The sequence below is a fragment of the Sphaeramia orbicularis genome, chromosome 14, assembly GCF_902148855.1.
Source record: "Sphaeramia orbicularis chromosome 14, fSphaOr1.1, whole genome shotgun sequence".
Taxonomy (NCBI): domain Eukaryota; kingdom Metazoa; phylum Chordata; class Actinopteri; order Kurtiformes; family Apogonidae; genus Sphaeramia; species Sphaeramia orbicularis.
This window is the reverse complement of record NC_043970.1, coordinates 24,856,040-24,871,253: the sequence shown is the minus strand read 5'-3', so window position 1 is coordinate 24,871,253 and position 15,214 is coordinate 24,856,040. Positions and strand designations below refer to the sequence as shown.

The window sequence follows — 15,214 nt, the reverse complement described above, 5'->3', positions numbered from 1 at the left end:
AAATATCTGAACACACTGAATATTTAATTGTTAATAGATCTGTTCAAGACCAGTAATCAAAGAAGAAAAAACCCATAGGAGGAGATAATAAGACAGTCCGGCATGATTTGATTTTTCTTATTTATCTTAATCATCCATTGTTTCTATGCTAATTGTGACCATTTCTAGGCGCATGCACTACAATTAAAGATGTTTCTAAATCACTTATGTCATTCAGTTCAATCCAAAGTACTACAGAAAACAACTCCATAGGCAGTCAGTGAATTTCAGTCTTTACGATGAACGAGAAGCAAGCAATCATGCCTTGTAAACAAGTAGTGAGGCTAATACCAAACTATTTTTATCACATCAAACACCCTATTACAACTGCACATCAATGTGCATATTCAAGAAATTACAAGGACCCAAAACTGCATCAGGAACTCTCAATACTGACTCCATTCTACTTCTGTGATTTCCTCATTTTCAACACCAGTATAAAATCTTCAGGCAGTGGCTAAGAGCCCCCTCAGACACATTTGATCCATCTACTTTCACCAAAACTGCATTAAGCCAACACACAAGATGCTTTTAACATTTATAGTCTTTCACATTTAACCAAACATAACACTGAGCCTCATGCAATATAAAGACACTATACTCGACAAGCAATAAGGCGGTAACTTCAATATATTTATTATATTCACCACCAGAAACAGCTATAATGACGGATAAAATTAAAATATAAGCATGGGGTGAGAAAAGCAAGACAATAACATAGTAAAAAAGTAAAACTAATAACCTCAATCACGCTTCAAACATCCATATTTTGTTTATCTGTGATTTTTTGTGGCAAAACTGCATGGACAAGATGAGAACAAGGCAGCCAGAGTAGGTATTTCTCCATTTTAACAAACAGACAACCACTGCATATTATCTGCTGTGTGAGCACACAAAATTAAGTAAGGTAGTGGCATGAGACATAATAATTTCCTTTGAGCAGGGTTAGTGACCAATTTATTCTTACCTTAGGCTGGGCGCGACGGGGAAAGGCAACCTTAGGATCAATCTGAGAATGAGAAAAGAATAACAACATTGTTGTTAAAAGGAAAGCTGTGATATTATAAGGGTGAAAAGCACAGACCAGGAATTGGAAATATTTCTAAAACTCTAAGCCCACGATATGCCCACAGTGCAAATTGGTCATTTAACAGCAGTCATACTGATTATTATAACACTCATAATAATCATTTTTCATTTCAGCTACAAATTATGTTAAGAAAAAGATTTACACAAGCTGCACTGCAGTCATACACACAGGTTGTTTCAAGATTTCCTGCATTTTCTCAACAAAAACTACATTCAGGTGTCATAAGAATTATTACAATTACAAGTTCAATGCACATGAATGAGCGGACAAAGTGGCAAAAAAATACATACAGAGTAGTCATTTTGCTGCAAAATAGATCAAAATTTCATCAAATCTACCGTCATTCTTCCTTTGTAGTTATTTTCAATGAAGACAGGCTCAAGGTTTGGTCATGGTTTGGGGTCTTTTAATATCCGGCCATCTTTTACCCCTTTTAGAATACGCACATCTTTGTACAAGAACTAGGGAGCCAATCCAAGATGAAAAATGTAATATATATATTATTTATATTATGTAGCCGTGTGGAGTTCATACACTATAATTAGAGCTAAAACAGCAAATGCAATCATTTTGCTGACTATTAGTAAATCAATTCAGTTTATAGTCCCACTGACCGGTTCATTTGTAAAATACCATTTAATGCACCATTCTGGGAGAACCTTATTAGTCAGCACATTAATCTCTTATACATATAAAAAAGACAATCATTTCAATTTACTGTTGGCCTATTATCTCACCAGGCCTATTATTAATTATACAAATGCAGAAATTCTTGTTTGAATGTAAGTTAAATGCTTTATAGGCTTTGTAACTGGTTAGACCTTTAGGTTAAAAACAAAATAGCACTCACTTCCAGATCTTACAACGCTGACTAACGGCAGCACAAAATATGTTATTAAAACGATATGACGAGAGCCAGTCAATATAATCAACATCTTTACTTACAGGTGCAAATTACCGACAAATGATGGAGTTCAATGACACATTCTTAGCACAATCCTCAAAGCACCGGGCAGTGTCCTTCAATAAACAGGATATTAATTCCCACTAATTACTGTGGGTTGATTATACCACAGACCAAAATATTAGTGCCGTCAAATTATCTGCTGGTGTGACCTATATATCTTAAGAGAGAACCGCCACTGTGGAGCAAAAAGTCAGTGTAGGGGCCAGGCACAAGACGCTGTGCTGGTCATAGCCGAGGTAGAGTCACTTTTATTTTAGGCTGGACTGGCTGATTGAATATGACAGGGAGAAAATGAGAGTCTGAGGCTGGTGACGTCTCCAGATATTGCCAAATAACCAGGAGGATGCGTCACATCAGCCTGTTTCTCCATCTTGTGCTTGTTATCTCATTAGCTTCATTTTCCCCCTTAATTTCACTGGCATGAAGGTATGTGGCAGGGGGTCTCATCAACCTTACACTTAACAATGGGGTGGAACTATTTCAAACAGCAATGTCATTCCATAATCTCCATGCTTTGATACAATTTGGAGAAAAGATTCGAAAACAGGAATGTCCAATTGATTTCATGCAAATGAACCTTTGGAAGCAAATAATAAATAAATGACATTTGCCTTTGCTCAACATGGTACCCTTTTATGCTGCTGCACACATTTTATGTGTTTTTTAAGTACTGCTTATAGTGTAAATGAGATCATCCAGCAATATTCATCACCTGTCATGTACGGTCTACTATATGTTGGTTTCTAAGTGAGCATCCCCATGCACCTTTCATTGTTTACCCATTAGTAAAATATAATAGACAGAGCAGGCATAGCAAATATATAAAATATTTACATTTTTATACTGATCCGACTCTTTAACAAAATGCACTCCTTTGACATAGATAGATTTATTTAATACAAATGCTTTATTATCTCACACCTCTGAGGAAAACAATAGAAAGAAAATGAACCAAGGAAAAGGAGAAACAGAAGACACCATCTGCACAGATCAATTAAGCCAATGAGACCGACTATGTTTTAATGTGTTTGAAGGGAAAGCATGATGTGCAATGTCATTGTCATCTTTTGTGCCTGTCTCACTTATTACTGTTATCTTTCTAAATCAGATCAAAATGACAAATGAATTCAATAACACCTGGGTATGGCAACTCTGCTTGTAATGAATTTCATTTAAAGATTTGTTTTAGCACTTAGCCCCAGGCATAACCAATTCAAACTCAATTATTTTGTGCACCCTATTTGAGCAAAGACAACACATTAGGCTTTGAATACCAAAGTCCTATACTTGGTAACATATCTCACTTTTTAGCATACATAAAATAATGCATATAAAACCTCATTATAACACACTGCATACTAACAGTTTTTTTCTTTCCTGCTGGGAAATTCTACTCACTATGAGGCTTCTTGTTTCAAAATGCACAAGAGAGCAGTTTACCAGAACAGCAATTGAGGTCATATGGTTTTCTGTCAGTTTAAAATGTTATAATTATCAAAAAGACACCATTTTATGCACAGAATTCTGTTAAATTGGGGCTATGATACTGCATATTGTCTAAATCACACTCAGAGCAAAGCAACCAAATTAGGCAATGAGGACTTAGTAACCAATCCTTCTGAGAAATGCTGTAGCAGCACCTTTTTAGGTCACAACTTATGATGAATGACTCCTTTGAGAAATTTTGAAATAAAGGGGAGGAGAGAAGAGGCAATTGTTTCCCTTCTGTTTACATATTCATGTACATGTGATTTTTTTTTTCTGTTGAAAGTACCTTCACACTTCAGGCAAAGAGCTAAAATAGGCATTCCACTCTGCACTGGATGAATGTACCACTGAGCCACAGATTATGTCCTCTCGGTTTCACCTGATACTTCCTTCCTGAAACATTTTTGTTATGTAACACACATACCATCAGGTCTGGGATCAGCCAAGCAAACCTAGGTGGTAGAGTTGTTGCAGTGGGTTCACATGCAGCACTTACAATGTTATTCTGCTCAAGTTTATTTCCATTTTGGATTTTATTTCTATTTTGGAATATATCCTTTTACTTCAAAATGACATTTTGTTTATCATATTTTTTTCATTTTACAATTATCAGCAACAAAGTCTGATCCTTCATGCAGTGATATCAAGTGGAGTGCCATTTAAATAGAACAGCTACATCTCAAAATATTATTCCACTAAGAAAGCTAAAGGTACTTTATCTTACATACAGATATTTCCCAGCTACTTTTCTATTCCATGTTATTGCTCTTACTATAATTTTCACATTCTTCACCTGCTTTACCAGACTGCAACACGTTTAGGCATTTTCTCTGTGGTTGGGTGAAAATGATTCTGGAAACAAATCACTAACTACTGCAGAATTAGAGGAAGCAATTTCAGGGAACGCATTATAAGCTGAAGGAGCAAAACTGTAGCACAGGAACCTGGACCTCCCATCCGCCTGTAGATGGATGTCTATCATTTAGGAGTAGAAAAGGTACTTTATTAATCTGCCTTTAGGATATTTTCTTTATCATGAAAACATCACAGTGTGTGCACACAAGCTATGAAGCACAGATATTACAAAAAACTGACTTGAAACTGAATGAACAATCTGTCTGAACTTCAATTTGATCCATCTTTGAACCTTATGCTCTGGTTGTTGCTAGATTAATTGCTCAAATGGGGGAAAGCAGCACTAATAAGCAAATAAACCCCTGGAATTTCCCTTTAGTCTTTTATTCTTGTGTTGTTGAAGGTTTTTGGGGCTGTAAAATTCATTTAGGATAGAAAAGTTAAATATTACATTTAGTGACTTTAGAGAACAAAAAAGCAAATGTACACAATGATGCCTATTGTTGCGGTCTTTGTTCTATGCTTAAAACAATACAATTCTACTTCACAATGGGAATCTCACTCCCCTAGATTCAAGGATGATTCTTACAAGCAACTGTTATCTACAACTGTCTGTAGGATGTGTGAGGTCCTTTCTCCCATCAATTTAATTTCTGTGCCCATTTTATTGTGGCTCTGCTTTTCATGTACATTTAACAGGCAGCCTCTAATGTGTTGTTATTTTCAAAGGGCTCTGTACTTACAACTTAAAACAATTATCCTGCAACGTGGGTATCTTTAGAAAAATCACAAGCATCTAGCTCCAGGCTTTTTCAAAATGAGGAGAAAAAAACACATCCAAGTTTACACAATTCCCTTCTTGAGGATCTCACAAGCATGCGTACTGACATGTTACAGACAAATTGGTCGAGTGTGTCACACAGCTGTAACCTCTGTCGAGAGATTTTTCCTCACCGTAAAGGAAACCTACAGTCTCCAGTGGAGCGCTATTTGCTCACCTTATGGCCTCTTTGCATCACCCTAACAAGACATTTTCAATCAGCTGCATTAGTTATCAGACTAATGGTTTCAATACACCTTTGTTTCATGACGCAACGTGATCTCATGCATTATAAAGGCAGCTATCGTAAAGACATCATACAACCTAGTAAGCCAAAATAATAAATGAGAACAGACCAAGAAGAATCTCCAACTCCACCCCACCATCTTTTATCTTTCACAGCCTTTTACTACAGGGTCTCTAAGGGCTGCTTCTGCATGCGACTGTGGGAGATCAGGGCAGAGAAACAGCATATATCTTAAGTTCACATCTTACAAAAGGATTTCATACATTAATGCGGCTCCTGGGTAAACTCTCTTCCTCTCTCTTAAGACATATCTACAATGGTATGATGATGTGGTGTTTAAGCTAAAAGGAAAAGGCTTATCAAAGCTTGCAGCTTCTCCCAATTTAGGAGTGTGAGCAGGTCCACAGGTGTGCGAGTGTGATACCAACGGAATAGGGCTGAAATTAAAACATAAATGTTTCATATCTGTGCTGTCAATCGTTACCAGTGTTTGCTGTGGAATAGCATTTCTAAAAGTAGTTTGCTATGCTCCTCAGATCAGTAATAAAAATTTTAACAATGTCATGTTCAACATGCAAATACAACTTTTTTTTTGTTTCTTATAAATGTCTGATATGCAACACCATTGCAAGCATATTCCAGATTCAGTGGTATTACACAAGATGCTACATTACTGCCTTGACAAACATCTGATGTATCGTATGTACCGACAAGAGACAGATACAGATACAGCATGAACTAATAACACCTTCAGCCATAATTAATTGCAGATGACGAAGCACCTGCTTTACTTTAAAAAACAAGCAAGTCAAACTAACTCAGTGATTTGACTTCACTTCCAAGTCTTATCTGTCAGGAAAGGTTTAGATTTGTCCAAAACAGCTGCTCTTCCCTCCTTTACCTTTTTGGACTGTTTCCTGTCATACCTAAAACATCAAAACAGAGCTTATAGGTTGACCTTGGGCCATTCAATAGAAGAAGGAATAACCGTTGAACAAAAAGAATGTTTATCTCAGAGACGACATAGATGTGGGCTTGCTTTACAGCAAATTAAGACTAAAACCATACAGCTATGTTGTTTTAACAGTTATGTTACAATCACAGTATCTACAACCACTGGATATCCACCTAGCATAGCATGAATGAGCATTGTGTTTGTTTGTTTTTACAATGACACAATTGCTTTGCTTAAAAAACACAAACTGAATGAATCAATCTACTGCCTCGTAAACCTCTCAACTGTTCCCTCTCAAATGTAAAATCATGTACTATAATCTCCTTTTCGTACCGGCCTGCTTTGAAGCATCTTAAGGAACAGATGCTATGAGTTGCATATTTCTAAACTGAACAAAGCATCATGAAAAATGGTAAATATGCTCTGAATTACCAGCATGTGTGTTTTGAAGCCCCAGGCTGTGCTTCCCCATATGTCTCATTCACATTCATCCCAGTCAGTGTTTTCATAACCGGACCGAAAAATGAGTACGCCAGGAAAGAAAAAAAAATTTAAAAAAAATTATATATATATATATATATATATATATATATATATATATATATATATATATATATATATGTATAAAAGATAACACCAAAGTGATTGTGGTGGTGGGCCTACCTATGATGATGTTGAGACAGCCACTACAACAACCACTACACAAAAATATATGAGAAGATTATCCACACATAAATCAAATCCATTACAAGGCATCGTTCGGGGGAAAGCAGGTAATGCCTCTTTCAATTTTTTTTTTTATGGGACAATTCACATACTTGTATACAGTGTTTGCGACTGAACTGACACTTGCTTGTAAGAATCCTAAAGCAATGCTGATTTCAATTTCATATACAGCTATTTCAGTAGGGGGAAAAAAGATGCAATAAACAAAGAAAGAAAAGGAAAAAATGTAAATTAGGTATGATTTCCAGTTCATTTTTTGCCTGTACAAATACTCATGACTCAACTTGTTCACAGTCACAGCACCTCCGGCCACTTACAGTCAGTCCTTTCAAGGTTACTCAGGACAGACACACTGGTAAGAATTCATTCAAGCATAGCAAAAGTGGGGAGCTTGTATCAAACCAACATCTGCAAACATATCCATATTTGCTGGAGTGGTTGCTTCTTTCCATAACTGCTGTGCAACTTGGTAATAGATATGAGAGATCCTAATGCAATCTTGATCGTGTGAATGTTAAGGTATACAGCAGCTCAGCAGACAGAGCCCAGTGACTAATGGTGAGGACGACAACACAGACAGCTGCCTCAAGTTTATACTCTTCTGGTACATGCTGGTGGATAAACAACAGCACATTAACAGCTGTGAAAATATCAATTTCTTAAGTGTGTCTTAGTCAAAACGGTCCCTTGGCTTCAACTCAACTGACAACAAAGATATCTGTCAATAAATGATATCTAGCTTTGTCTGTTGTCAAAGTCACCATTTGTCAGTGTTGTTATAGGACCACCAGGTAAATGATGTCAGAATTAAACTAATAAATATACACAAATCAGGTTTATTAAGACAAAGCAGGACTGCGTATGTACTTGGACCTATTTTAGCACAGTCAGTAAAAAGTCCAACATCATTAAATTTACATTTTTTTTTTTTTTTTTTTAATTTAAGGGCGTCCTGCCAAACTGTGGGTCTTTCTTTTGCGTGACTCTCATCATTTTTAGAATTTCCACTCAGCTCTATGCATTCTAATGATAAATGCAAAAGGTTCCTGAAAATAATACAAAATGCTATTCACTAATAGTAATATTTAGACAGCAGCAGTCTATGGGTGAAATATATTGATTTTTGAGAATAATACCTTACAGCAGTACAATTAATAGACTAAGAACTGGTAAGGTCACACAATCAGCCTCAGGTAACTTGGCAGTTAAGTTAGGATGGATATGCAACAAGTTAAGAGACATATTTGTCTGCCTGGTAGGTGTAGATAACAGGCCACAAATAATGTTCAGTGTAAACCCTGTAAGTGTTACAGTTGAAATATTTTAATGAGGAGGAAATTCTAAACTGAAGCAAAAAAACAGAAACTGTCATTTCATGGTAAAAACTGATGAGAATACGGTCATGGGATTAAGAGCTCAATAGAGAAATAAGAAAATGCACCAGGAATTTTGCTCTGTCCACTAATCTCACAGTGCCCTCAGGCAAGGCAGAGAACTAACACGTACTCCAGTTATCAAGTATTAGTGCAAGACAAGGACCGTGCAGGCCTAGTGTGTTTTATATGCTACTCTGCCTCACACGTAGCTCCCTCGACCTTTGCTGTAAATATATATTGTGCTGTCACGGCTGTCAAAGTATTCAGTCAAAATGTCAAGCTTGAAGTTATCAAACTACTCTAGATTCTGCATCAAAGTATGTTTGTATTGACACCTCTTCAAACACTACCTTAACCCGCTTCTAGATACTGCCCTCCAAAGATTTCTGCAGGTTTTGCAGCACCATCAATATTACTTTTTTTCGTCAGCTCACTGTCTGTCTTACCGTTACTTCCAAAACACATTAAAAAAAAAGCTGTGTCAGTTGTGACAGATATAATGTATTTACATGAAAAATCTAATGCTATAAACTTGAAGTAAATTGTGAGCCAGCTAAATTTTAAAAAACGAAGCAGAGTCAGAGAAATATGTAAGTAGGTCAGAGGACGTATCCGTCCACTTTGAGATGTCAAAGAAACATCCTAACATGAGTAATAAACCTGCTGTTAAGAGTTATAAGTTAGACTTATAAATAATTTTACAAAACCAAAAAGTATCTTTTTAAAATAGTTTAGATCTAGTTTTGAAACAGCGTAAGGACAAAACCCATAAGCCACTTTGGAGAAATAAAGCCTCCAGCACTGAGCTGTTCTGATAACTAACCAAAAGAACTCAGAGCTCCCTAAGAAAAACTGAGTCTCAAGCAGCCACATTACTACAGACTCTGGAGAACTTGGGTTGAAAAAACTGGAAGGAACACAAAGGTGAACTGCCTCACAAACACCAGGCCTTCTCAGAACTGTGCTAATCACAGATGGACTCAAGAACATAAATATAGTCAGCTATACTGTACAACTATGTACACTTATTTATATGGTCTCTTATGCTATACTAAGAAATATACCTACATAATACGCAGAACAGTATGTTTTCTCAGAATGCACTATTTTATATCTGAAACTATGTGGGCATATCTGAGTATTACCACTTACTGAGAAGAAATACCAGACAAATATCATTTCAGCTGAACCCTATCTAATCCATCACTACAGACGGCTCTTCAAAAGTGACTAGCATGTTTAATTATTCATCTACTGACAAATTTCAAAAGGCAACTGGAATCCACAATAGCACAAAGTTTGGCATAAATGAGCATAGTATGCGAGTCTGCTGTATCTGGGTGAATGAAATGTCTTATGATATTTAAAAGCTAAAAGGATATGCATTTGTAACAATGTCTTGACACAGTGCTTGTGTTTTGCTACATTTCTAAAATCATCTTACATTAAAGTTAAGTTCTTCTGTTTAAGTCTGACCAACATTTTTATTATGCAGTAGAAGGGAATTAATGCAGATCTACTTAGCTTGCAAATATATAACTAGAAATACTAATTTTGTTTTTGACACTGGGACAATATTATTGGGAACACTCTTTACAATGCTATTTTTCACACTTAACACTATGGATGCATTATACTGGTTACAGGGTAACATCTACTGGGTCAAACAGTGTTGACGCGCGTAGGCCCTGAGACGGCATGCCCTTCAGTGGAACATGAGATATGTGCACAGTGAACATGTGGCTGCAGCGAAGAAGGGGGCGTGTCAGCCTCATTCATCCAGAGAAGTGAAAGTGAACACATATAATATGCGGCCCAGAGTTGTGTTTTATTACTAAGATTGGTGTTTAAAGGACCATCATACGTTTAGCCCTTATACATGACCTTGATCCAAACAGCCTCTTAACCTAAGAGGTGTTCCCCTGTTAAGCCTTAGACAGGGAATAACGACAAGGTTATGACTCGGGGTCCCCACTGACAGAAAGAGTACACAAACAAAATAGGTTATATACAGTAGCATAAGAGAAGATGGAATAAACTCACCGTCTTTGAGTCTAATTCATGGTGTTGTTGAGCTAAGACTTTATCTACACTGGCAGCATCTGTAAACGTAACAAACCCAAATCCTCTGCAAGACACAAAGATGAAAACAAAAACAGAGTTAAAATGCATATGAACTGGAAAAAATAACACACATTTTGTTTATATACAAAATAAACATCAGATTGAATACAAACATTGTGACTTGCCACAGTATTCTGCATAACAGCGCACAAAATATTGCTGTGACCTTATTACTGTTACAATATTTCTTAGTAAATATATTTATAATCCAGATTATGGACGTCCTGTGGAAGATTTAAAACTGAAACGGACGACACGGCTGGACATTATTTGGTATGTTAGAATATGAGACGACACTACACCAACATTGTGGTGCAGTCACAAAGTCAATGTCAAATTGCATTCGGCCGCAGCTTTACAGCAGTGAGCATTTAAGCTTATCTGGCTCGCTGTGAAACCACACGCAGGCGCGCGCACACAGGGACACACACAAACACGCGCGCGTGCACACGCGGACACAGAAACACACATACACGCTGGATTAATACTAAACACGGACAAAGTAAGCGATATCGCTACATGCACCGGGGAGGAAAAGTAGAAAAGCCCTGTATTTACCTTGAGCGTTTTGTCGTGGGGTCTCTCATCACCATACATTCTCTTATTTCTCCGAATTTACTAAAATAGTCTCTAAGGCTGTCTGTGAATAGAGAAAATATGTCGGGTCATTTGACAGAAACATATGGGCATGCTGTTGTCACTGTATTTCAAAAACACCCCGCGATGCGGATAGGGGTCGAATAGAGGACTTCAGATGGACGGAGATCAAAAATAACATCGTGCGCACACACTAGTGAGATATCCCATACAGTACACTACTGCACAGTGCACATTCGCACATACACCGCCAGCAGCTACAACGAGCACCCAGTTACAGCGACAAAACAACAAGAAATACTGGATACGCTGTAAAAGAGAATAACAGTCTCACCTGGTGAGGTTTGCCAGCTGAGGCCACCGATAAACATTTTACTGTAAGGGGAAAACACAACAGAAGTGAGTCCAGATGTCAGTTCGGCCATTTTGACGACTAACTACTTCTAAAAGCGACCTTAAAGGATAAGGGAAGACTATGAAAACACATTCGCGCTTAGTAATTACAGTCTATCTACATAAAAGGGGGAGGCCACTCTTGCTACAAAGCTGAGGTCTTTAAAACTGCATCTGGAAACAGACCCGTGCACGGTTTAAGTGCGTACTGTGGGGACGAATCCAGCACGGCAGTCGAAGTCCTCTCCAAGATGTTGTAACATGAAAAAATCCTACCTTAAGATTAAAATTAGAAAGATTCTTACCCCGGGTCATGTTGTGAATCATTTAGGCTTCCGGATGTGGCTTGACTCCCGTCTCCTTCCATATCTATTCCAAACTATAGGCTGGGACTACAGTAACAGTGACAGACACACACAGATACGGCAGGAGATATGCAAAGCCCCGCTATGAGAATATTACTGAGCCGGGAATGAAAGCGTCACACGTGGGATCAGCTCAGCCCCCTGCTCCCTCCTCCCTTTCTCAGCACGCTCTACCTTGGCCCACAGGGGGCGGAGCCAGCCTCTGTCACCTAACCAATCCAATTGACGTCAATTCAGGCAATCTGCAAACCAATCCTCCGATTTGTCATTTAATTAAGCAATAAGCCACTAGAGTCGAAAGTGGCTTATTGCTCTTCGTAACCGGTAGAAACATACCACCGATGTTTGCAAAAATAACTTTAACTTACATATCATATTTTTTGCCTATCTGCTTACCGATGTGTTGCGTTTGAGTGACAGAACAACAATGTAAACAGCTACTAAAGGGCTATTTTTCTGCAAGTTACACTCGCTTTTTTTTATTCTTCCGCCGTACAATATAGTCCCTAGACAGCGGCGTAAAGTGGGACACCGTGTTAGCGTGTTAATTACTTAAATTAACTTAATTGTTATTGCACTCAGGTGTTGTTATTTAAGAAACAAATAATTAGAGTCTCATTTAGCTAAATGTTAAGATATTAACCAAAATGCAATTGAAATAAAATACTTTTTTTTTTGTAAAGAACTACATTAATAGTTGGGTTATGTTGTTATTTTCAACTGCAAACACAAAATTTCCTTACATCTTTGTTTTTGCTTGAACAATCTTGAATGTCATCAATTTTTAAGTAGCTTAAGTTATTAGATGTACACTAGAAAGTGCATGTTTTTAATACAAAAAATAACAATGTGTGCAGGAGGTTACTCAAAGCTAATAATGTTGCAATGGTACATTTATTATTAATCACTTTTGTAAGACAATACATTTAAAAATCAATGAATGCAAACAATATTATTTCATAAAATAGTCTGCTTTTATTTACGTTATATTTTATGTTTAAGGATGGGCAGACATAAAACATCCCCCAAGCCACGATGCTTAACATCAAGCTGAAATATTTATTCTAAAGTCCAAGAATGTACTTTCCTGTAGGGATCAATACAGTAAGTTATCCATACATCCAGTAATTATGTAGATGATTTTCTATGAACTTCCAATCCTGCTTTCTGTAATATATTTATGTAGAGATAAGCTGACTCTGCCCTTTCGTGACCCTCCTGAATAAAATGCAGGTCAAGAATATGGGCATGCATGGCATATGTGGGGGAAAAAGATAAACAATATTAATAGATTATAATATCAACAATACACAGAGATAAACATGAACATGTGAGGTTTATCCTGAAATGAATCTGCTTGTGTAAATGTAATGTATGACACTTAAACATGATATTTAAGACAGGCAGAGTTTCTCAAAATGACATGAAAATACATATAATAAGACACCTTAAGCTTTTTTGTAAAATGTGACCAGTGATCTTATTTTAGTATTCGTATTCAGTGAAGTTTTATAGGCCTGACTGTGCTGACTGTTCAGGGCACTACTTGAGGGAATTTCTTATCTAGCAAGGCAGCATGTTTTTGAAACAATGGCTTAGATAAAGCCCAAATAACAACACTTTTGACAGTTCTGACAGTAACAGCTGAAACTATGTCATTAGATGGGGGACACACCACATTACAGTTGAATCCTGGAGACTATAGTAGCAATTGGTGGCAGTTCCTCAAAAACCAAAAACACATATTTGAATTTAAAAAATATATATATATCGCATACCCCTCTGAGCAATATGTTGTCAAATGTGTGTTCTACAACACATCTAAAATGCACCATTAATGCACAATAAGAAAATCTCATCCATTCTCAGCTGCAGAGAGAGATAGAAAAAGATAGAGAGAGAGATCACTGAGGGAGTTTATAAATTGATGAAGAATATGAGCTTCAAGGAACAACAGACTTTAAAGGCAATCACAAGGTGTGCAAAAATCACAGTGGATTTAACTCGAGGCACAACCTCTGTTTTATGCTCAAATAAAAACAGCGGAGTCCCAGGTTTCACGGTGTGGATATGAATTATTCCTTTTTGAACATCGTTATCATGGCCTCTCTATTCACTGCTGTTATATCATGTAGAGAGCAAAGTCAAAGGTGGGTGACAGAAAAGGTACAGTAGGTGTGACATTTTACAATATCTGATCAAGGGTTGTGAACCAGATTTGAACCCAAAACAAGCCACTGCCTAACCAAACACACCTTGTTCTAGTTCTCTTCAGTACCACCAGCATATCATATTTCAGCAATAAGCATTCATATTTTATAAACAGCACCCCTGCCAGATTTAGCTCTCCAGATCTTCTATAAGTAGCATGTACACGGCAATAAATCGAGAGGATGTCACTCCCAGGTAAAAGTGTATCAAATGTTTGCTTCTTTAAGTAACCATAGGTTCTCTGACAGATGTGCTCTCGAAGTATTCAGATATTTCACACTGGGTGAAGAGGAATAATATTAGCAAATATGCATGCACAAAATTCCACAACAATGAAGGAAATACAGCGATTTCCAAAGGCATTTAGTCATATCAATGCAACTATGGCTTGTATTCAGTGCTAAAAGATGAACAGCTTCTCAATAGAAAGTAAACTCAGCATGCAGAAGAAGCTTGTAACTAACCGAGCCTTTGCATGAAAACTGGAGGATTTGGGGATTGAGAGAGAAATAAAATTGATAGCGTGTGAAAGAGCTGAGGGGAAAAAGAAAGTGAGAGAAGCAACAGACTCACTGACAGCGTTATGAGATGCTGTTTTGAGAAGAAGCATCCTGTTTCCTGTTGCAGTAATCATTTTACACCCTCTGAATCTTCACTTGACCTTGGAGAAATTGTTCTCGGATCACATATAACCCCTTTTCCTCCACCCAGTTTCCTACATATGCTCTGTGCACGAAGCTCAAAACTATCTCTGACTGTGTTTTAACTCTTCAACAGCCACTCGGAGCAACAATTCAGAGTATACGCATCCTCTGTCAACCTGACATTAATCATTTATGAATAATTCCCCTCCACTCTTGAGATATCCTTCATGTGATTCTTCAGATTTTGTGAATGATTTTATATTGATCACGGTGGGCTGAGTTAATTTTCCTTCTCTCTAAAGAGCCTATTATTGTAA

At 37.2% G+C, this 15,214-nt stretch overlaps 1 protein-coding gene across 8 annotated transcripts in view; it reads right to left on the bottom strand.

Moving 5' to 3' along the window:
* The window catches only part of msi2b (musashi RNA-binding protein 2b), a 286,607-nt gene extending 274,410 nt beyond the window's left edge, over positions 1 to 12,197 (bottom strand). For 4 of the 8 annotated variants that reach the window (XR_003937356.1, XM_030154784.1, XM_030154785.1 and 1 more), the window contains exons 1-5: positions 11,983 to 12,195; positions 11,619 to 11,659; positions 11,246 to 11,327; positions 10,607 to 10,691; positions 1,007 to 1,048 (exon numbers count right to left, since the gene is read on the bottom strand). Coding sequence is in view for 7 of the 8 variants with exons in the window: in XM_030154784.1 (XP_030010644.1) it covers positions 1,007 to 1,048; positions 10,607 to 10,691; positions 11,246 to 11,327; positions 11,619 to 11,659; positions 11,983 to 12,044 (312 nt within the window). In the remaining variant the exon portion in view is untranslated. Of the gene's footprint in view, positions 1 to 1,006; positions 1,049 to 10,606; positions 10,692 to 11,245; positions 11,328 to 11,618; positions 11,660 to 11,982 lie in introns of all 8 variants that reach the window. The other 4 variants (XM_030154790.1, XM_030154791.1, XM_030154788.1 and 1 more) reach the window with 3 other exon arrangements.
* Positions 12,198 to 15,214: the final 3,017 nt, after the last annotated feature.